Below are 22,102 nucleotides of genomic sequence, written 5' to 3'. Positions count from 1 at the left end.
CCCCCCCCCCCACCCCCCCCCCCCCCCACCCCCCCCCCCCCCCACCCCCCCCCCCCCCCACCCCCCCCCCCCCCCACCCCCCCCCCCCCCCACCCCCCCCCCCCCCCACCCCCCCCCCCCCCCACCCCCCCCCCCCCCCACCCCCCCCCCCCCCCACCCCCCCCCCCCCCCACCCCCCCCCCCCCCCACCCCCCCCCCCCCCCACCCCCCCCCCCCCCCACCCCCCCCCCCCCCCACCCCCCCCCCCCCCCACCCCCCCCCCCCCCCACCCCCCCCCCCCCCCACCCCCCCCCCCCCCCACCCCCCCCCCCCCCCACCCCCCCCCCCCCCCACCCCCCCCCCCCCCCACCCCCCCCCCCCCCCACCCCCCCCCCCCCCCACCCCCCCCCCCCCCCACCCCCCCCCCCCCCCACCCCCCCCCCCCCCCACCCCCCCCCCCCCCCACCCCCCCCCCCCCCCACCCCCCCCCCCCCCCACCCCCCCCCCCCCCCACCCCCCCCCCCCCCCACCCCCCCCCCCCCCCACCCCCCCCCCCCCCCACCCCCCCCCCCCCCCACCCCCCCCCCCCCCCACCCCCCCCCCCCCCCACCCCCCCCCCCCCCCACCCCCCCCCCCCCCCACCCCCCCCCCCCCCCACCCCCCCCCCCCCCCACCCCCCCCCCCCCCCACCCCCCCCCCCCCCCACCCCCCCCCCCCCCCACCCCCCCCCCCCCCCACCCCCCCCCCCCCCCACCCCCCCCCCCCCCCACCCCCCCCCCCCCCCACCCCCCCCCCCCCCCACCCCCCCCCCCCCCCACCCCCCCCCCCCCCCACCCCCCCCCCCCCCCACCCCCCCCCCCCCCCACCCCCCCCCCCCCCCACCCCCCCCCCCCCCCACCCCCCCCCCCCCCCACCCCCCCCCCCCCCCACCCCCCCCCCCCCCCACCCCCCCCCCCCCCCACCCCCCCCCCCCCCCACCCCCCCCCCCCCCCACCCCCCCCCCCCCCCACCCCCCCCCCCCCCCACCCCCCCCCCCCCCCACCCCCCCCCCCCCCCACCCCCCCCCCCCCCCACCCCCCCCCCCCCCCACCCCCCCCCCCCCCCACCCCCCCCCCCCCCCACCCCCCCCCCCCCCCACCCCCCCCCCCCCCCACCCCCCCCCCCCCCCACCCCCCCCCCCCCCCACCCCCCCCCCCCCCCACCCCCCCCCCCCCCCACCCCCCCCCCCCCCCACCCCCCCCCCCCCCCACCCCCCCCCCCCCCCACCCCCCCCCCCCCCCACCCCCCCCCCCCCCCACCCCCCCCCCCCCCCACCCCCCCCCCCCCCCACCCCCCCCCCCCCCCACCCCCCCCCCCCCCCACCCCCCCCCCCCCCCACCCCCCCCCCCCCCCACCCCCCCCCCCCCCCACCCCCCCCCCCCCCCACCCCCCCCCCCCCCCACCCCCCCCCCCCCCCACCCCCCCCCCCCCCCACCCCCCCCCCCCCCCACCCCCCCCCCCCCCCACCCCCCCCCCCCCCCACCCCCCCCCCCCCCCACCCCCCCCCCCCCCCACCCCCCCCCCCCCCCACCCCCCCCCCCCCCCACCCCCCCCCCCCCCCACCCCCCCCCCCCCCCACCCCCCCCCCCCCCCACCCCCCCCCCCCCCCACCCCCCCCCCCCCCCACCCCCCCCCCCCCCCACCCCCCCCCCCCCCCACCCCCCCCCCCCCCCACCCCCCCCCCCCCCCACCCCCCCCCCCCCCCACCCCCCCCCCCCCCCACCCCCCCCCCCCCCCACCCCCCCCCCCCCCCACCCCCCCCCCCCCCCACCCCCCCCCCCCCCCACCCCCCCCCCCCCCCACCCCCCCCCCCCCCCACCCCCCCCCCCCCCCACCCCCCCCCCCCCCCACCCCCCCCCCCCCCCACCCCCCCCCCCCCCCACCCCCCCCCCCCCCCACCCCCCCCCCCCCCCACCCCCCCCCCCCCCCACCCCCCCCCCCCCCCACCCCCCCCCCCCCCCACCCCCCCCCCCCCCCACCCCCCCCCCCCCCCACCCCCCCCCCCCCCCACCCCCCCCCCCCCCCACCCCCCCCCCCCCCCACCCCCCCCCCCCCCCACCCCCCCCCCCCCCCACCCCCCCCCCCCCCCACCCCCCCCCCCCCCCACCCCCCCCCCCCCCCACCCCCCCCCCCCCCCACCCCCCCCCCCCCCCACCCCCCCCCCCCCCCACCCCCCCCCCCCCCCACCCCCCCCCCCCCCCACCCCCCCCCCCCCCCACCCCCCCCCCCCCCCACCCCCCCCCCCCCCCACCCCCCCCCCCCCCCACCCCCCCCCCCCCCCACCCCCCCCCCCCCCCACCCCCCCCCCCCCCCACCCCCCCCCCCCCCCACCCCCCCCCCCCCCCACCCCCCCCCCCCCCCACCCCCCCCCCCCCCCACCCCCCCCCCCCCCCACCCCCCCCCCCCCCCACCCCCCCCCCCCCCCACCCCCCCCCCCCCCCACCCCCCCCCCCCCCCACCCCCCCCCCCCCCCACCCCCCCCCCCCCCCACCCCCCCCCCCCCCCACCCCCCCCCCCCCCCACCCCCCCCCCCCCCCACCCCCCCCCCCCCCCACCCCCCCCCCCCCCCACCCCCCCCCCCCCCCACCCCCCCCCCCCCCCACCCCCCCCCCCCCCCACCCCCCCCCCCCCCCACCCCCCCCCCCCCCCACCCCCCCCCCCCCCCACCCCCCCCCCCCCCCACCCCCCCCTCCCCACACCACCCCCCCCCCCCCCGGCCCACCCCCGCCCACCACCCCCCCCCCCCCCCACCCCCCCCCCGCCCCATCCCCCCCCCCCCCCAACCCCCCCCCCCCCCACCCACCCCGCCCCCCACCCCCCCCACCCCCTCCTCCCCCCCCCCCCCACCCCCACCCCCCCCACCCCCCCCCTCCCCGCCCCTCCCCCCCCCCCCCCCCCCCCCCCCCACCCCCCCCCCACCTGCCAGCATGGCCAATTGGCCATGCTAGCAGGGGCTGATGGGAATTGTAGTCCATGAACATCTGGAGAGCCGCAGGTTGCAGACCCCTGATGCCTTTCTATCCAGTGGGGCTCATAGCCAAGGCTGCTCATGTGGTTCGTCTGTCTTCCATTTTATTCCTACAACAATAACTGTGAGCTAAATTAGGCTGAGAGACAACAACTGGCCCAGTGTCACACTGCAAGCTTCCACAACAGAGGGGGGATTCAATCCAGGGCCTTCCAGATACGAGTCTGTCCCTTTAATTACTGCACCAATCTGGCTCTCCAATTCTTTTTTTAAGACTACAAGCTGCTCCTTATTTCAGAGAAGGTGGTTAGCATCCCATAAAATCTATCGACATTTTCAAACCAGTGAGAAACTCAATATATTTTTAACGCCGAGATATTTCAGGAAGTTGAATTCTTCACTTTGCAGTAAAACGTACAGTCTTCCGGTGCTTTGGAGAAACTTTGGCATATATAGCCCAACAATTTAAGCACCTTTGTGATGCAATTTTACAGTGCAAGCTTTAGGCAAAAAGTCTGCCCCAAATTAATATTTCAGCCCTCCAAATACAACAACATAAATTCAGCACATGTGCGTGCACACACACTCATATCCGTGTCAAAAATGTACCAAGCCGCATGACTCAGTTTTTACAGTCAAGTACTCAGAATGACAAAGGGTAAACAATTTCATCATTTTTTCGCCTTCTGCAGTCACAGGATGTTAACGCAACAGGATCTTTGGAGGAAGGCAGCACAGACTACAGCCAGTTGGAAGGATTCTTCAGGCGTACCTGCTTAGCAACGCACAGGAAGCTAGCTCGGCTGGAGCTCTAGGCGGTGGCAGCTGCTGCAACGCTTTGTGGTCAGAAACGGTACACTTCCTTGACCCTTTGTGTCTCTTCCCCTTTCCCCTCCTCCAGCCCAAGAACGAATAGTTGCAATTATCTTTCTGTTTGCTGGGTTCATGCTGATCTTCTTCTCTGGTGACAATGGCTTCCTTTTTAAAAGCATCAACTGTAGTAGCATCTTTGGCTGTGAAAGATTCACCGCTTCCTATCCACCAGTCCAACTACTAGGCAGACTGGAACTATTAAAAGTATCAGTGGGAATCCAACATCAACATGACGGCTGCGTGCCTCAGTAGGAACAAGTCCCATGGCCTGCAACGGGTCTTCCTTCCAAGCAGGCACATGGCCATTATTGGGAAGCTTCCATTAACTGCTTCTAATCTTTCGTGTTTAGGATTGGAAAGGGCAAGGCTGATGTCAGAGGAGGTCAATACACACACAATAGTTCCCGAAAGGCAAAGGCTGTGTCGCAACTGCAATACAGGACATTCAACATCTAACACATCTGGCACTGAATCAAGGCTCTCTAACGCAACAGGGACAGACGAGAGACAAGTTTTTTCAGGCCAGATTCTTTTAAGCATGCCACATAGGACAACTACATTTACAAGGTCAAAGCAAAAGGTATGTGTGGATATACAAGTGTGCGTTCTACATGCAAAGTGCAGTTATGTCATATATAACCTGAGTAATAATTTTTTTTTTGCATGTGATCTTTTATCCATTTTTCACAGCAGCCGCCTACGCTCCTTCTCAGAGATACAAGCTGCTGCTTCACCCACAGCCATCCCAGTCATACCTTTTATTTCCAAGGTTGCTGCAGTATCCACTGTAATGATGCATCTGCTGCAATAGCTTAGGCAGCCCTCAAATTTTTAAGTCACGTCTGTGCAGCCCACCAAACAGGTCTCTGTTCTGCCTTTCAAGTGAAAAAACATTTTAAAACTTTAAAGCTTTAAGTACCAAAACTGCCGTGAAAAGTAAGCAACTTTCCCCGCATGTACACCTGGGACACAGCACACAAAAGTCATCTAGCCATGCTCCAGGTATGGCTGCTAACCTGCAAGTTGGGACACACAAACAGAACCAGGGTAGACAGCACAATCCCAATCTCAGGTTAAGCATTTTCTTTCCCATTCTAGTGTGAATTTCTCCTGGTCCTGACCAGAGGTAGGAGGTTCCATCTACACCAGGGGGGTCCAACTCCTGACGCTACAGATGTTCATGGATTACAATTCCCATCAGCCCCTGCTGGCATGGCCAGTTGTAGGGAATCTTAGTCCATGAACATCTGAAGCACCAGAGTTGGACACCTTTGATCTACACAAAGGATCCCCAAGCTTTTTGAGCCTGAAGGCACTTATGGAATTCTGGACTGAGGGTGCAACCAGACAATGGTGGCCATAAAAAACACCGCCGATCGGAAAATGTCAGGAGGAGAGATCGCACATAGTAATTCCTCACCAACTTCACAATGAGTGTGGAGGGAATGAGTCCACACTGCAGCCCATTTTAATAATTAGAGTACAGAATACGGCATTGCAATGTATGGAAAACAACTGCCTTACCTTTTAACCCTCCAGACTGCGTTTTATACTTGAATAAAAAAAATTACAGATCTGAGTATATTATTAGAAATACACAGATAGATAATTATGAAATTACTGCAAGGTGAACTTGCAGTTTCATTCGAGCTACCAGACCTTGCATTTCTTTGTTGAAGTGTTTGCATTTTGCACGCATGCCTGCCTTACCCATAGGTAGAGGAACTTCACTAAAATATTCTCTTTTACGGCCTGCTGCCATTATAGATTTTCTCTTCCAGGGAGAGGATAACAGGCTAAACCTCCCACTATACACACAAAGATCCCAAGATTTGTAGAGTATTCTGCTCAAAAGGTTTCACTTTCATTTTTTTTACTGCTTGCCTCTCCTTCCCAGTGGTGTAGCACCCACGGGACAGGGAGGGGTGATGCCCCAGGTGGAGCAGTGGTGGAGGTGTGGCTGGGCCGCTGAGGGGGCGTGCGATGCCGTGGCAGGGGCGCAGAGTGTGTGCACACTCCGGGCACAGTTTCCCCTTGCTCTGCCTCTACTCCTTCCTCACACTTTACTCCTACTAAGTTCCTTGTGCAGATCTATTCCATTCCAAGTAATTTTGTATTATTGAACTTCTTGAAACTTGGCACTTAAAAGGTAAGGAGCAGATTCTGTGAACATAGATTTGCAATGCAAAAGAACAATGAGATTAAAGTCTTTCCTCAACTCCATATGCTTTTACTGTGAAGAAGAGACATTTTAGCTCTGCAGGTACAAATTCACAGTTTTGAAAACTGCAAAACCAAGCACCTGTGATAGTATCTTTTAGATGGAAACCTTGCCCAAAATAATCTGATAGATACCTCTGGAAGAGCATGACATTGTGCATGGATTAATGAAACTCATTTACCCAAAAATGTAAAGATTGCATGAATATACGGACTTATGTTACATAATTTTAAAAGTAATCCTTATTTCATGATGAATAACCTTTGGACTAAAATGTCTCTTAAACAGAAAACTATTTAAACTATCTTTAGTTAGATTTTTCCTCAAAAATCATTTTATTTCAAAAAATCTGATGGAAAGTGCCATTCACCAGCCAAGCACCCAGGCGCCACTTCCAAGGAGGTTTCTTGGTAGTGTGGGGAAGGCTCCCCATCTCTGAAAATCCCCTATGGGCCACACCTCACTTATGCCAGACAAAAGGCTGGCATAAATGTGGGCTTGGCTGACCAGCACATCACTGGCAAAGTCTTGGAGGGAGTTGCCTAATTCTCGCTCCTCCCGCCTCAGGGGGATTGCGGCTGCTGTATGGAGGCGGTTTCTCCCCTCCACCAGGGTAACTGCCTCAGAGAGGGCAAATCTTATGGTGTGGCCGCCCCACCACTCCCAGTGAAAGATTCTACCACCCATCTTTATATGGAAATGCAAATTTTAAAGTCTGAAATAAAAATGTCTGATTTTTTTTAAATCATTAATTTTTATCCATCCTGGTTTTTCTTCATATTCCCCAAAACAATGTCACTATCCTGAAGCCTGAGCTCCAGTCAGTGTCTGCCCTTTGGACTCTCAGTTTGATTGTAAGCCCAACAGTTAAAAAGTTTATGGTCTAAATACACACATAACTCCCACCTGCACAGATTTAAAACTTTGACAACGTATCTGAAAACCTCCTGCCTTCAGGGAATCATCTTTGCATGAGCTTGTCTGCCAAGATATAGATCTGTATGTGTTTTAAGTGCCATCAGCCCTTCTGACTTTGGGCAGCCCTGTGAATTCTCAATCTCCAAAAAACATTCTATTGTCAACAGCCTTGCTCAGGTCTGGCAAACAGAAGGTCATGGTTTCCTTTACATCTCATGCTGGTTCTTGGAGAAAACATAGGTTCCACGCTTAGTTCACATGGGACACTGGATAAGTCCCATCTGTCCCTCACTCCCTAAGAAGGAAAATACTGCCAATAGGCTGCAGAATGAACTCAAAGTTATATGGAAATTTGCCCTTTCCTGAATGTACCATTGTGGAACTGTCTGCTACAAATGGCAGAGTTCAAAATATTAAAACTATAGCTGTGCACAGTTGCTGAATGGTACTTTTCTTGCACCACTAAGCCTGCGTTTAAAAAAACAACTTTTTCACTCCCTTTCATCCATCCTTTTAATTACCACTCTCCATTCTTCTGGATACTTCAGTAGCTTGGATGTTAATTTCTGATGGTATGGTTTGTGGCTTATTTTGTTACTGGCATGAATATACCACGAAGACTGCTTGCTGTTTTTAGCAGGATATTCAAGAAGCAGGATGTCTGCTGATAGGACTTTCGAGGGAGTCTTTTAGTAACAAACCTTAGCCAAGCGGCACAAACAGCAAGGCTACCAATCTTGGGCTTCTTTGGGAATCCCTACGGGTCAGTCACCCAACAAGAAAAAGATTGCATAGGGAGGTGGAAGCCAGGGGTGATTAGGACATAGGCATCATTCAGGTGACGAAATGGGACATCCTCTGAAACTACACCCACCCCCAAATCCTTTTTTGGTTCCCTGCCCATAATTAGGAGATTTGGGTAACTTCACTCAGAAATATGCACCACTTCATACCACAATTCATGATACAACCCCCCAGTTCCCTCTAAACAAGCAGTCAAGGAAAACTCACAAATGCCAGTCCTCCTCCCACATGACACAACGTACACTGCATTCAGTGCAGGAATGCCAGCTAGCAAATTTTGGGGCCTTGCCGGGCTGCTTTGGCCTCCAGAACATAAGAACATAAGAACAAGCCAGCTGGATCAGACCAAAGTCCATCAAGTCCAGCTCTCTGCTACTCGCAGTGGCCCACCAGGTCTAAAAAAAAGCAAGCAGAAGTTGTCAAGGGGTAACTATTCCACACTGAGTTTTCAGCACACACCTCATTTACACCATGCAGCACATGCGTTCTCATAGCAGATACTATAAACAGGTAACATAAATCATAACACATAATGGCTTATAGAGATATATTAAAAAGAGTGAACTTAATTCACAGGGAGCTTGAGCAGGAAAGTCTGTCCAGAGCCTTTTCTCCCTCTGATTGCTTCAGTGTCAGTTGTTAGCTGAAGGCAATCAGTGGGAGCTTGGTATAGGTGCCATAAAAAACCTTTTAAGCTACCAATGTGCCACAAAGGCAACTGACATGGCATGTATGGTGAGGTGAGCAAGTCAATTCTACACATCAGCCCCAAGGTAACAATGCAAAATACCCTCTACTTCCCTGAAGAACTGGAAATATAAATATAAAACAGAGTAAAAGCATGAAGCCTAAACCACCCAGAACAGGGTTTGTTCAGTTTTGGGAAGAGAAGGTTAAGAGGTGACATGATAGCCATGTTTAGATATTTGAAGGGATGTCATGTGTTGGTGAGGGAGCAAGCTTGTTTTCTGCGGCTCCAGAGACTAGGACAGGAGTAATGGGTTCAAGGCAAAGGAACAGAGATTCCACCTAAACATCAGGAAAAACTTCCTGAAGGTAAGGACTGTTCGACAGTGGAATGCATTACCTCGGAGTGTGGTGGAGTCACCTTCTTTGGAGGTTTTTAAAGAGAGGCTCAATGGCCATCTGTCAGGAGTGCTTGGATTGTGTATTCCTGCATTGCAGGGCTTGGACTTGATGGCCCTTGAGGTCTCTCCCAACTCTATGATTCTATGAACTCTGGGCAATTTCAAAGCTCCAAGCACACAAAATGCAACAAAAGATTCTACTGTCTAGATAACCCACTTTGTGAAGAATTATATTCCTAGAAGGGGAAATGGACGGCAATAGATGTGAGATAGGCTGTAAAACACAGCTCACCTTTTATGAGCATATGTGTGGTCAAGATGGCAGCAGACTCTAGAACTGTTGAAATGTCTATAGCTCTACAGGTCCTCAGTTTCACAATGCTATTTATTTATACTGACATTTCTCAAACAGGGGTGTGCAAAAATACTCCAGTGTCCCCAAGCCTTTTATGAGGCCAAAGGAGTGAGTTCCACTCATTTTCATACTGAGAACAAGAAAACTTGTACCCTGTTTTCTAGAAATGGGGTAGAAACTTTGCCACATGGGAAGGAGGTGGAATCTGCCCTTTCCTGCTTCAAAAGGGCAGGAGTTTATGGTTCTGTCACCTTCCAGATGACCACCAAAGAGTAGCCACAACTATGCTGATTGGTTGCTGGGATCCAACAGCTCAGCAAAAGGAACTCTTAATTGGCTGAGAGGCATCAAAGAAGTACAGTCCTAATACAGTCCTCATAAATACTTCAGATATAGAAGTTTGCTGTGTTTCACGCTGTTGTTCAACGCAAAGGACTTCAGTAGAGAGACATGCCACTCTGTATCTGCCGAAGTAAATGCTGATGGCAATTTTGAACTGAATACAGAAGTTCTGGTTTTGTGACATGCTGACCTTCTTCTATTTCTACGAGCAGCCCCTGAAGTTTTCCTAGGCCAGGGGTAGGGAACCTGTGGCTCTCCAGATGTTCAGGAACTACAATTCCCATCAGCCCCTACCAGCATGGCCAACTGGCCATGCTGACAGAGGCTGATGGGAATTGTAGTTCCTGAACATCTGGAGAGCCGCAGGTTCCCTACCCCTGTCCTAGGCCCCTTTCTGCCAGCTGGCCTCTAGCTAGAAGTGATTATTCAGTAAGGAAGGTTCCTTCTCAGTCAAGGGAGGCAAGGATTAAACTTGGGCCTGGGCTTTTTGAGCTGCAGCTCTTACAGAATCAGCTACCCTCTGAGATTTGACCTTGAAGGCAATAAAAGCAGCCTCCTCCCACTAAAACTTGCTTTTAAAGTTAGCTGATAAAAGGCCTCACTGTATTGTTTTGAGGATGCAGCAGGAAGCCACAAAAAGGGCTTGAAGCACATGATTTGAAAGAGGGCCACATAACGAGTGCAGGTGAGGGAGGAGGGGATGGCCTATGAAAAAAGTTCAATCGAAATGAGGTCCCTGAGCTAGTAAAAGGTGAGAACTCCTAATCTATGTAATCTTCCCCTAAATTGTTAACCTGGTGATTGTGTAACTGTCAAAAGGCTACCCTGGCCCTGAGTTTGAGGAAGCTGTCTGGACTATCAACACATACAGGAAGCGTATGTGCCTGGTAAAGAGGCCTACAAAGCAAAGCTGTTTTTGACAAGCCAAGCAAAACATCGTGCAAATATTACAAGCGGAAAGGAGACTCAGAGAACAAAAAGAGAAGTGTCTTCTCAATTCAGGGGTTGATCAGCCAGACCATGAGCAAAAAACAATCTGAGGCATCTTGTATCAGCCTGCCTGATAAAATTCATACACATCTTGTAAACCACAAGTATTCTGGAAAAGGGGTAAGGTGGGGGTAGGGAACAACAACTCCAACCCTAGATTTCTCATTCTGTCTATCTGGGGATCCTTTTTCAAGTTGTCAGCAACAACGAAAGGTAGACATTTGCAGGATATCTAAACAGAAAGTTGGGATACCCATTTTTTTAAAAACTAACCTGTGAGGGCATACAGAACTACATTTCAAAAGATGTGTCACAAATAAATGTAGAATTCATCCTTCCCTTCCTTTCCCCTCTTTACACGCAGTCTTGCCTTATCAGCATGCAACGGAATTTGTTTCCAATAATCCTTCTGTGGTTACAGCACGAACAAGTACAGTCAGAGCATTTGGTGCGCCTACTTGATGATGACATTATATAACGACTGCATGTAGTTAAGGCACCCTCCCTCAAGTTATTCAAGCTCCCCCCCCCACGCACACCCAACAAGTGCCAATGACAAGGCACTGACCTTTCCCCCCTCGATTCTCCCACCATTTGATCATTTTTTTCAGTGTGAGGGGCTCTCTTCACCACCTGTTCACACACTTTTACTTTCCCAATTTGGTAGACCCTGTACAACCACACACAGACAGGGCTGCAAGCATTTCTGAAGGAAGAATCCGCAATATGTACCACTGCATAAAAGACCTATTCCTATTACCGCACACAGCCTGAAACCCACACTGCTCTTAAGATGAAGCAGTCCATTTGCTTCAGTAACACACAAAGGCTTATCATTTGTTTTGGCCAACCCCCCTCCCCCAAATGTATTAGCATCTTCCTATGCAGAGACCCACACACCACCACCCCTTCCTCCAATTCATCTACCCCAGTAGCAGGACTGAGAACCAAGCAACATTCCCTCCACACCCATGTATTCAAAAGCACCCCATGTTACCTTTGGCCTGGCAGTCCGCACAGTATTTGTTCTCTTCTTCTAGCAGCAGATTGGCAAGCACAGCCTGATATCTGTCCACATCCCTGACCGATTTGCCCGTCATTGCAGATAAAGAACGGCTCCACAGGAATGTGAGAAACTGGGGGGAGGGGGGGACACCTTCTCCTCCCTTAGCTGTGTCAAGCGGGCCTTCCTAGGCTTCTTTGCCCCTTACACCTTGAAGCACCCTGCCCTGAAGTTTTAACTCACATCTGATCACAACCCTGCTTTAGAGAGATTGCCGCTCCCAGAGATATAACTTCCTCCTTGCCCGAAAAGGCCTTCGCCACACATGTAGCGGGGGCACGTCTACCTGCAGCGCTGCTTTTTCCCTGCTACAGTCATACCTTGGAAACCCCGATGACACACCACAGTCTGCATAGGTTTACGCCAGAGGTCTCTGGGCAGTTTCCCCTCCCTGCAGCATCCCTCTAACGCACCTCAAGATACCCCGTTAAGACACCCTGAAGCCACGTGGGCTTCCACACAGCATCCCAACAGCCTGGCTCTCAGTTCCCTCAGCAATCCGCCACTTCCCCCAGATCCAGGGGCAAAAAGCACCCCCTGAAGAATCTTAACTCCCCTCCCTTCCAAGCAGACACACCAGCCAGACAGCTGAAAACTAGCCCGCCAGTAGATTCAGCAAGGCTCTACCTCCCCCCATTGAAGCTGAACCCCCTCCTAATAAATCCTTAAAAGAGGGGGGCGGGTCGTGGTAAAACTCAAGATCTCCCCCGTCTAAAAATATACATGCCTGAATAACATGCCCCAACCTGAAGATTTAGGAAGCTCAGACCCTTCCCCTCACACGACCCCCCAGCCCGCCCTTAAGGGCTAAGCCAACCTCTGAGGATATTCCCAGCCCTCCTGCTCCCTCCCCTTCAGTCTGTAGCTTTAAGGGAGGGAAGAGGCAGGAGACCTCCCTCAGCTAGGGGGGGGGGGGGGGAGAGAAAAGACGGGAAGGAGCGCGCCGCCGTCTCCAGGTAGCAGCTGAGCCGCTGCTATGGACACGGACTACACCCCCTCTCCGGGCGCCGCCGCCGCCGCTTCCTATTTCCGGTTCCTAGAGAGATGGAAGGAGGGCGCAGGAGAGGCGGAGCTATCGAGCAGGCCCCGCCCCCTATTTGGCCTCTCTTCATTGATTCGTCGATGCTAATAAGAGAACCAAAGGGCAGGAGTGGGACTAGGATTGGATAGGACCGAGTGAAGCGTAATGAAGGGGTGGGGTAAAAAAGCCATGAATGTACGGCGGGGGGAGTCATTTGGAAGAGGGAGGAGAGAATTACAAGGGGCCTTTTTTATGAATGGAGGAAAAAAAATTGCATTTAGAGGAAGAAGAATCTGGATTTTTACCCCACCTTTCTCTCCTGTGAGGAGACTCAAGCTGGTTTACAAGCTCCTTTCCCTTCCTCTCCCCACAACAGACACCTTGTGAGATGGGTGGGGCAGAGAGGGTTCTGAACAAACTGTGACTAGTCCAATGTCACCCAGCAGGAATGTCAGAATGGGGAAACAAATTGGTTCATCGGGTGAGAGTCCACCACACATGTGGAGGAGTGGGGACTCAAACCTGGATCTCCAGATGAGAGTCCACCTGCTCTTAACCACCACACCATGCTGGCGATGAGAGATCAGTTTTCCTGAAGAAAATGGCTGCTTGAAAGGTGGACCCTATAACTGGACCCCCTCCTCTTCTTCCACCCCCCTAGTCTTCAGGAATTTCCCAACTTGGAGTTGGCAGCCTTACCAGTGGAAACAGGTTCCATAGGACTTGATGCCTCTTTGAAGACAATTTTCTGTGGTACCCTCTTCATACTCCTGAGGTGTAGTTGCATTCAGATGTCCCGCATGGTCTGTTTGGAGGGTTCTGTCCTGCTACCCCCTAACAGGCTAGTTGCAGGCTAGTGAATTGCTTTTGCTAATATGTTGGCCCCTGAAAGCAGCTCAAGACTAAATGGCAGAAGGGCTAAACCAGGTTAGAAAAAAAATGCCACTGTTTGTACAGTGGGAAAAGGATTGTTCTTTGGGTACATATGAAGCTGCCTTCTACTAAAATCAGACCTATGGCCTATCAGGATCAGTACTGTCTACTCAAATTGATAGAAACTCTCCAGGATAGAGATCGTCTCATTACTTGCTACCTAATCCCCCAGACATGGTCTGTGCCTTGTGTCCCTTGCTGTTGGGAGTTCTGAGACTCTACAAAACCCCAGAGTCAAGAAAGTTGGGGTGGAGGAAGTAACCTTCCCAAGTATGTCTCAAACTGCAGTGGAACACCTTACCATTTATTTACTTCATTTGTACCTGGCTTTTCTCTTCAATGGGATTCAAAGTGGTTTACATTGTTCTCAATTTTATCCTCACAATAACCCTTTGAGGTAGGCGTCACAAACCTGGTGTCACTGGTTATAAACTGCCTTCTCTTCCTGGGTTCAAGGGTGGTTCTTGGAGCAGCCAGCAGGCCCCTTTGTCTCTCCAAGGATGTACTGTAAATTTTCCCAGCCTATATTTCCCAGGTACTCTCAAAGTTCTGGATTGGGACTGAGATTGCTAACTGCAGGATGGGAAATTTGGGGGCAGAGCCTGAGAAGGATATAGTTTGGGGATGCATGGGAGCTCTGCAGGGATGTGATGTCCTTCAAGTCGGCCCTCCAAAGCAGCCATTTTCTTCTAAAGAGCTGAAACCCAGGAGAACTCTGGGATCCCACTGGAGGTTGGCAACTCTAAGGATTCAGCCTGGTAGAACCTTGGAAAAAAGGTAAGCCAATAGCTACAGATGAGAGTGGAGGGACTTGGGAAAGTTAAAATGAGATTCTTTTAAGGAGCAATGTGATAGTCAGAGTTGGCAGACTCCAGTTGGTACATGTACTTCCACCCAATTTCCTTCTATCAGTGCCTTATGATAGAGTTTCTGCAATATGCTAGAGCATCCGCCATATTACTTCTGGTTTTTACCAGAAGGAGTGACACTGGTGTGATACCAGCTCATGATGCAGCCCACCCCCGTTTTCCTTGGATGCTGGTGGGCATTGAAATGGGATGCTGAGGACCTTCCAGTAAAGCAGGAGGCTTGGTATCACTGGAAGAGATGTATGCAGTGGAATCCTCTCTCCTGTGAAAGACTTTGAGCTCTCTTAGCATTTGTTGAGGCAAACTCTGGCCAATGACATCACTTTTCTATCTGTTCATTGTAAAACAATTCTAGAATTTGCAGGGCGAGGGAGTGAACTGTAGATGTTGTGGACACAAATAGTTTCAGAACCTAAAGGTAAAGCACTTCCTCAATCAAACCAGGTTCAGCAAGCTTGTGTTTCAAAATATCTCCCATTTTTTGTTTGTTTCAGGTATAAATATTTCTATATACTGTTTTCTTCAGAACCTTTCCCTGCCATTGTATTGCAAATGGGAACCAGGCTAGAAATTCTCAAGAGAGCAACTAACAGCAACTTTACCGAGGCTTTAAAACCATAGAAATATGGAGGGTTTTCCAGCCTCTAGGTGAGGTCTTGAGTTTTTAAATTACAACTGATCTGCAGACTAGAGATCAGCTCCCCTAAATGAAACAGCAACTTGGTGGGCTCTATGGTATACCATAGAGTAGGAGAAATTGAAGCCCTGCAGTACCATCACATTCCTGCTGACTTGCTTGCCTCCCTAAACTATGCTCTGTCCAGACTGGAGTTGTCAGCTCCACCTGTGGCCCGGGTATACATTTTACTACGGCTCAGAGATCTGTAGGGAAGCATAATTTGAACTGTGAGTCGTTTGCTGCTATATGTTTTACGTCATTCCATAAATAGATTTTTTTTTCTTTCATGGGTCATGTTTGTTTATATGGATAAACTGGGAAAGGGGGGATCATTTATTATTTTATACTATATTTTAGTTCTCCTTTTTCTCCAAGGAAGGAGTTTCTACAACAGCCTCTTCCATTTTACATCCACAACAACCCTGTGCTGTAGGAGCAGCAGTGGCGTAGGAGGTTAAGAGCTCATGTATCTAATCTGGAGGAACTGGGTTTGATTCTCCGCTCTGCCGCCTGAGCTGTGGAGGCTTATCTGGGGAATTCAGATTAGCCTGTGCACTCCCACACACGCCAACTGGGTGGGCTAGTCACAGCTTCTCGGAGCTCTCTCAGCCCCACCCACCTCACGGGGTGTCTGTTGTGAAGGGGGAAGGGCAAGGAGATGGTAAGCCCCTTTGAGTCTCCTGCAGGAGAGAAAGGGGGGGATATAAATCCAAACTCCTCCTCCTCCTCCTCCTCCTCCTTCTTCTTGGATAGGTTGAAAGAATGTGATAGGCCCAAGTCATCTCCCATTGAGCTTCCATGGCAGAGTGAGGACTCAGACTGGGGCATTGTCGTCTGACACCCTGCTACACCTAGCTTTCTTGTGGTACATGTTTTCCCAAGCCTGAACTAATGCTGTTTGGGACACTTTTCTGTTTGTATATGTTGCAGAGCATCTTTCTCACAGCTTAAGAGGATACCGGAGGACTAGATGCTCAGAATAAAGACCTCTTCACCAGGACCATGAATCGAATCCTTTCGCCAAGTCCCTCTGGTCTCATGTGTCAGAGGGAAGGGAGCGAAGTTCCCAGCTAACTCCTTTCCTCCCTCCCACCCTCTTTCCCCACAAGTGTTACATATTAATGACCTCCTCCCCTCTGCCTCCCTCTTTCTCTGCTCTTGTCAGACCTGCATATTTGTTCATTCAAGGCTTGGCTGGGTTTCCGTGGGACTTCAGCGAGGGCTCAGAAAGCTGCCCCTTCCTTGCTTTTCATCCTATAACCAGCCTGAACCCCTCAACATGGTTACAGTTTTGAGTAGCCTGAAATTCTGCTTTCTCCTCCAAACCATCTGCTTCTCGTTGGCACAGATTGTAAGTTCTTTTATTGAATGTTATTTTCCCACTGGAAAAGGGTTGGGGTTAGGAGAGGTTCAAGAAGGGTTCTTACTAATCCAGAAGGGAATGGGAGGTGGGCTTCAAAATGGTTTTGGGGAGGGTGTCTCTGGATCCTAATGAGGGTTCTAGAATTGAGATCACTAAAAACATGTTTGTTTTTAAAAATCCTGAAGCGAGGAGAGGCTTTTTTTCTGGAAGTTTTTAAGCGGAGTTTGATTCTTGTAGAACTGAGCATTTTCAGAAATCTTTCTGGGAAGAGTCAGTTTTTCTTTCATTCGGCTGCAGGCCTTCACCTTTTCAGGTGGCATGTGGATACCTCTGAAAACCTCTCAAAAATTGGCTACTGGGTTCCGTGGAAATATCAGAGTAGAAACACACTGTAAGGATGCCTAAACAAGAAATGAAGCCGAGGAATTTCAGAGGTCAAAATAGGATCTCTGTGCTTCACTTGGGATGTTGGCAAAGGGCTTCTTGCAACAAATCAGACCGTAATGGAGCCATTTTTCATCTGATGAACATCTTTTGTACGAAATGAGAAGTAGCCTTTTTGGATGTTGGGGAAAAGGTATTTTATTTTGATGTTTGATAGGATGTTTCCAACAAGGAATTACCATCTGCAGATCCCCTTCTATCTACCATGGAAAGCAGGCAAGAGTGGCTGGTGTTGAAACATATATATCATCAAACAATATATAGTTTGATTTTTGGAAAAACAAACCTTGCTAGGGCACTGGGCACTAAAGTGCAATGGGCACTAAAGAAGGTAGCAGATTGTTTTGACAGGGGTGGGACGGGATGCTGGGGTGAAGCCTTCCTTTTATTCCAGAGTAGGAAAAAGCTCCCTGAAAGACATAAGGATGCTAGTTTGGAAAAAACACTCCGAATCTTTAAAGCGGAGAAACTTTGAGCTGCTGTTTTCAGAGGCACAAAGGTAGCTATTCATTCACGGAATGCCTGCAGGAAACCCTCTCTCCACAGCCACTGGAAAGCTGGTATTTTACAAGTTTAATCCTATGCTTTTATAAATTTTTACTCCCAGAACCAACATGTCATCTTAAAGATAAACACAAATGGAAACAGAGCCTGTACTGTTGGATAATATTGGAGCCCTTTAGTTTCAAGACTTGCTGGAATTTTTCTGTAGTTCAAGATTGGTTGTATATGCATATATCACACAACAGAGAAGAGATTCATAATTTGAGAACCTTAGTAATTAAACAATGTAATGCAACTTTATGCAAACGGCTTCATTTTATTTCAAAGAGTCTCTGTTTAGGTTTACAGTCTCCTGTGGTTTCCAAAGACTACTTTGGGCCTAATCCAAATTTGAGCACCTTGAAACCTGCAACGGGTTCTATAGAAGAGAGTTCTGCATGCATAATTTCTCCAGGTTAACCTTCTTAGTCTGCAGTAACTCTCCATAAAGTTGTGTGGCTGTTCTTTGACTGACAACAAATGGGTTGGAGATGCCGAATTTCGACTGTGTTAGCATTATATGCAGTGCTGAGATTTCAAGGTGTTTCTCATATGTATCTCAGTAATTCTTACAAGAACCCTGAAAGGTTGGCCAGTTTGATTCCTCTATTGTAGATGAGAGGCAGAAAAGTTGCTCTATTGTAGAGTTGAGGTAGAAAAGCAATCAAGTGAGTTTTGTGGCAGAAGCAATATTTGAACTTTGTCTCTTATCTGTTATGCTAAGCAGTTAATTCCTACAACAACCCTTGGAGGTAGGCCACAATTGCTCCTTTGCAGAAGATGAAGACTGAAAGAGATCTTGAGTTACCTGGAATAATCACCAATGAACTTCTTTTCAGAGTAGCTTCTAGTTTAGCAGAGGGTTGTCAGGTTGGTGCAGCGTAATCTGCATGTGAAACTATTCAGTTCTAGAGTGGGAGAGAAAAATGATCTTCAATATTGGACTTCTTTGGAGAATTTCAAAGGAATTTAGGCACTCATTTAAACTTTGTTTAAAGGTCTGAGAATATATTTGTTTCTTTTTAAATCTGGCCTTTCTTAAGGAGCTCAGATGTACAATTCTGTGCTCCTTCATTTTGTCCTCACAACAATCCTGTGAGATACATTAGGTTGAGAAACAACAACTAGCCCAATATCATCCAGTGAGTGGATGTTTAAACTTGAACGAGGTTTACCACATTTTATTCTTACAAGAATTCTGAGAGAGAGGGGCCAGGCAGAGACAGAATTATTGTTCCAACCTCACCCAGTGACAATTTGAAGCCAAGTCTCCCCGGTCTAAGCCCCATTGTCTCTGTTACATGATTTTGATTCTCAGTTGCAGTGATAGCAAAAAGATTTTGCGCTCTCTTCTCAGGGCTGCAAGCACCTTATCACTCCATGCAACTCCTGCCAGGAGTTCTCTGGGAAGGGAGCTGGCAGCTACAGGGCTGAGGGTTTCAGATAGAGGCTAGCACTGGGCCTGACATGTGATGTGACTCTCAGTAAAACTCCAAGCCACCGACTCTTGGCTTTTCTGTGTTTCCCTTCCTTGGCCAGGTGACTGTGCTCTCCTTTTTGGTTTGTTTCTCTAGCAAGGTCCACCAGGAGAACCTGGACCAAGAGGCCCCCCAGGTCCGCCCGGCGTACCAGGAGCTGATGGCATTGATGTAAGTACACTGCTCAATTCTGGAACCTGAGAGGAAGGGAAGGTACATTTTGGGTACAAAGGAGGGCATTGTATACAGGAGAAGAGATGCAGTGCCTATCTTAGGGGCCTAGAGGGAGCCAGTGAGTTTACCGCATGCATTTCTAAATCTGGAAGCTGAATTGCAAAATTCTCTAATATAGATACATAATTTTGAGCCATTCTGTTGAACGTTCTGCAAAACATGAACTTTATTTATAAAATTGGTGCATTTGCCATGAGAACTGAGTTGCTAGCAGCCCTCAGGAGAAGAGATGCTTGTATGTGGACTTTAAGCACAAAATTTTCTTAATTGGTGGGCAGAGATGAAAAGGGGAGGGGTGGCCAATAAGGAGGACAATTGGTTATATGATGTCATGCTCCCATGGGCTTGAGGTGGGGTGTAACCCAACCTCTTCTCTTTTTGCTTGGCCAGCTTTGGCATACCTTTACTAAATGTGATTTTAACTAGGATATCATAGGATAGCAGTACAAACTCAAAGCAGAATATCTACAGTGTACATGGGGAATACAACACCATTTGGATTAATTTTTTCCTCCCAAAGAGCAAGGCTGGACTCACCATGTACTATTTAAAGCTCTTCTTGCTGTAAGTTTGGTGAATACACGTTAAAAAAAGATATATAAATAGACAGACAGACAGATCGAATGGCAGTTCTAAATGTGCTTGTCCCTTAGTTTTAGTTTTTCATGGCCCTGCAAGAAAGCTGAAGTTACAATTATACCGTAGCTTTTGCATACTTTACAGTGCATATATGAATTTGGTCCATATTTCTAGTCCGAAGGCTACAGAAAACAGCTTGAAAAAAATGTCAGAGGAAAGTTTCCAAAGACAGGGATCCAAGAGGTCTTCCAGTGGTAACTTGGGAGAACTACCATTGTGTGTGTGTGTGTGTGTGTGGGGGGGGGGGGGGGTTCTTCTCTTCCCTCCAGTTCTCCAATGCTTTAATGGCAGGTAGCCACAAGTAACACAGCTCTATGATTTCCAGAAACCAAGCATGAACTTAATTGAATGGCAATAGCAAATTAAGCGCAAAGAAGTTGAACTGCAGGTTGCTTGCAGTGGTCAAGCTGCAGTAATAAAAGAGGAGGAATTTAATTGTTTCATGAGATCTCAGCTCATTTTGTCCTCTTTTAATGTACTACTCTGTGTAATTCCCCCCTGTTGTGTTGGACAGAAATAGCAAAAGCAACTAAGGAAAGGCATGCTGCATTAATAGCTCCTATCTATATAAAAAACCTTGTATGGAGTTTCTGTGGTTTAACTTTTCCTAAAATTAATCCTGGGAATTGTAGTGGGCAAGGGATCTGAGATCTCTCGCCCTTCTCACAGACCTCCTGTTCCCAGAAGTCTCCTGGGAAGCAGGATTTATTGTAAACCTCTTTTATGTCTGAAGATGTATAACAACCTTGCAGTTTGCTGTCCAATGCATGTTTGTATATGTTTACATTGTATTCAGTGGGAATTTCTCCCTCCCCTCCCTTGCATGCCACCCCTCCCTCCCCTCCCCTCCCCTCCCCTCTGCTAGGGTGGGTGGGCCATGTCCAGATGCCGGCTCCCCTCCCCTTCCCTCTCTCCCTCCCCTCCCTTGCATGCCACCCCTCCCTCCCCCTCCCCTCCCTCCGCTAGGGTGGGTGGGCCATGTCAAGATGCTGGGCCTCCTCCCCCTCCTTCCCCTCCCTTGCATGCCACCCCTCCCTCCCCTCCCCTCTGCTAGGGTGGGTGGGCCATGTCCAGATGCCAGGCCCCCTCCCCTCCCCTCTCCTTCCCTCTCTCCCTTCCCTCCCTTGCATGCCACCCCTCCCTCCCCCTCCCCTCCCTCCGCTAGGGTGGGTGGGCCGTGTCAAGATGCTGGGCCTCCTCCCCCTCCCTCCCCTCCCTTGCATGCCACCCCTCCATTGTGTGCACTGGATTTCAGCCTATGGAGGAATCTATACATTCAACAGAATTAGGTAGGAGTCACGAGTTTGAAAAGTTTCCTACAGTAAAAACAACTCCCTGCACTCAGAATACTAATACATCAGAGAGATAGGTGCTAAGATTCTCACCTTTTTTTTTGGTTTGTTTTCTATTTGCAGGAAACTTTTAACATAGGAATTCATTAAAATATGGTATGCTCCACTGAAACAATGAGATCCATTTTACCTTTACTGCCTCATCCCACTGCATATATAGACTAAGCGTAAGAATCGTATCAGTCAGTAGAACCCTGATTACTGTGACATGTTTTTGGTAGACCTGTACCATGTTCATCCCCAAGCACTGATGTCATGAGGGCTAGAAATTTGCTTTTTTTAAAAAAACACACATGCTGGTTAATATTTCCTGAAACTATTTTAGGAAGGGAGGTTCTTTCAGCAGCTGCTGCACAGGGATCAGGGAACAGAAGGCATTTAGAGCAGGGGTGCCCAACTCCGGCCCTTCAGATGTTCATGGACTATGATTCCCATCAGCCCCTGGCAGCATAATACTGGGAGGGGCTGATGGGTATCGTAGTCCATGAACATCTAGAAGATTAGAGTTGGACACCCCTGACTTAGATAAACCTTCATAGACCTTTGTTTCATTAAAGCACTTTCCTTCCTTTCCCTGCAGGGTGAAAAAGGGCCCCCGGGTGCAGCAGGAACCCCGGTGAGTATCGTACCAGCAAATTTCAAAGTGGGGGGCTTGTTTAGGTTTTTTGGACCTGACTTTGAGATAGGGTTTCTAGTGCCCAGTGTGGAATTGTGTATAATGTGTCCTCACATAATGCTTTCTTTAAGGGTTGAAAGAAGCTGTGCATGGTTGACTGAAATGGGGTGCGGGGAAGAGAGGAAAGGGCTGTTTAACCCTTTAATTCCTACCATTAGTTTGCTTAAAGTTACTCCCTTTTCTTCCCAGCTGCCTTTTTCTGCGAGTGATAAAAGAATCAGATGCTCTTTA

At 51.6% G+C, this 22,102-nt stretch overlaps 2 protein-coding genes across 4 annotated transcripts in view; one reads left to right on the top strand and one right to left on the bottom strand.

Annotated features, from left to right (window-relative positions):
• Nucleotides 1–12,667, bottom strand: part of SMAP2 (small ArfGAP2) — a 50,637-nt gene extending 37,970 nt beyond the window's left edge. The window contains exon 1 of one of the 3 annotated variants that reach the window (XM_048499393.1): nucleotides 11,575–12,667. In XM_048499393.1, coding sequence (XP_048355350.1) covers nucleotides 11,575–11,677 — 103 coding nt within the window. In that variant the 5' untranslated portion in view covers nucleotides 11,678–12,667. Of the gene's footprint in view, nucleotides 1–11,145; nucleotides 11,399–11,574 lie in introns of those variants that run through there. The other 2 variants (XM_048499397.1, XM_048499394.1) reach the window with 2 other exon arrangements.
• Nucleotides 12,668–15,980: 3,313 nt separating this feature from the next.
• Nucleotides 15,981–22,102, top strand: part of COL9A2 (collagen type IX alpha 2 chain) — a 58,372-nt gene continuing 52,250 nt past the window's right edge. The window contains exons 1-3 of the mRNA XM_048501612.1: nucleotides 15,981–16,493; nucleotides 19,067–19,141; nucleotides 21,776–21,811. Of these exons, the coding sequence (XP_048357569.1) occupies nucleotides 16,422–16,493; nucleotides 19,067–19,141; nucleotides 21,776–21,811 (183 nt within the window). The 5' untranslated portion in view covers nucleotides 15,981–16,421. The remainder of the gene's footprint in view (nucleotides 16,494–19,066; nucleotides 19,142–21,775; nucleotides 21,812–22,102) is intronic.

This window comes from Sphaerodactylus townsendi, linkage group LG06 (genome assembly GCF_021028975.2).
Source record: "Sphaerodactylus townsendi isolate TG3544 linkage group LG06, MPM_Stown_v2.3, whole genome shotgun sequence".
Classification (NCBI taxonomy): domain Eukaryota; kingdom Metazoa; phylum Chordata; class Lepidosauria; order Squamata; family Sphaerodactylidae; genus Sphaerodactylus; species Sphaerodactylus townsendi.
The sequence above is the reverse complement of the archived record's forward strand: the minus strand, read 5'-3'. Positions and strand labels throughout refer to the sequence as shown.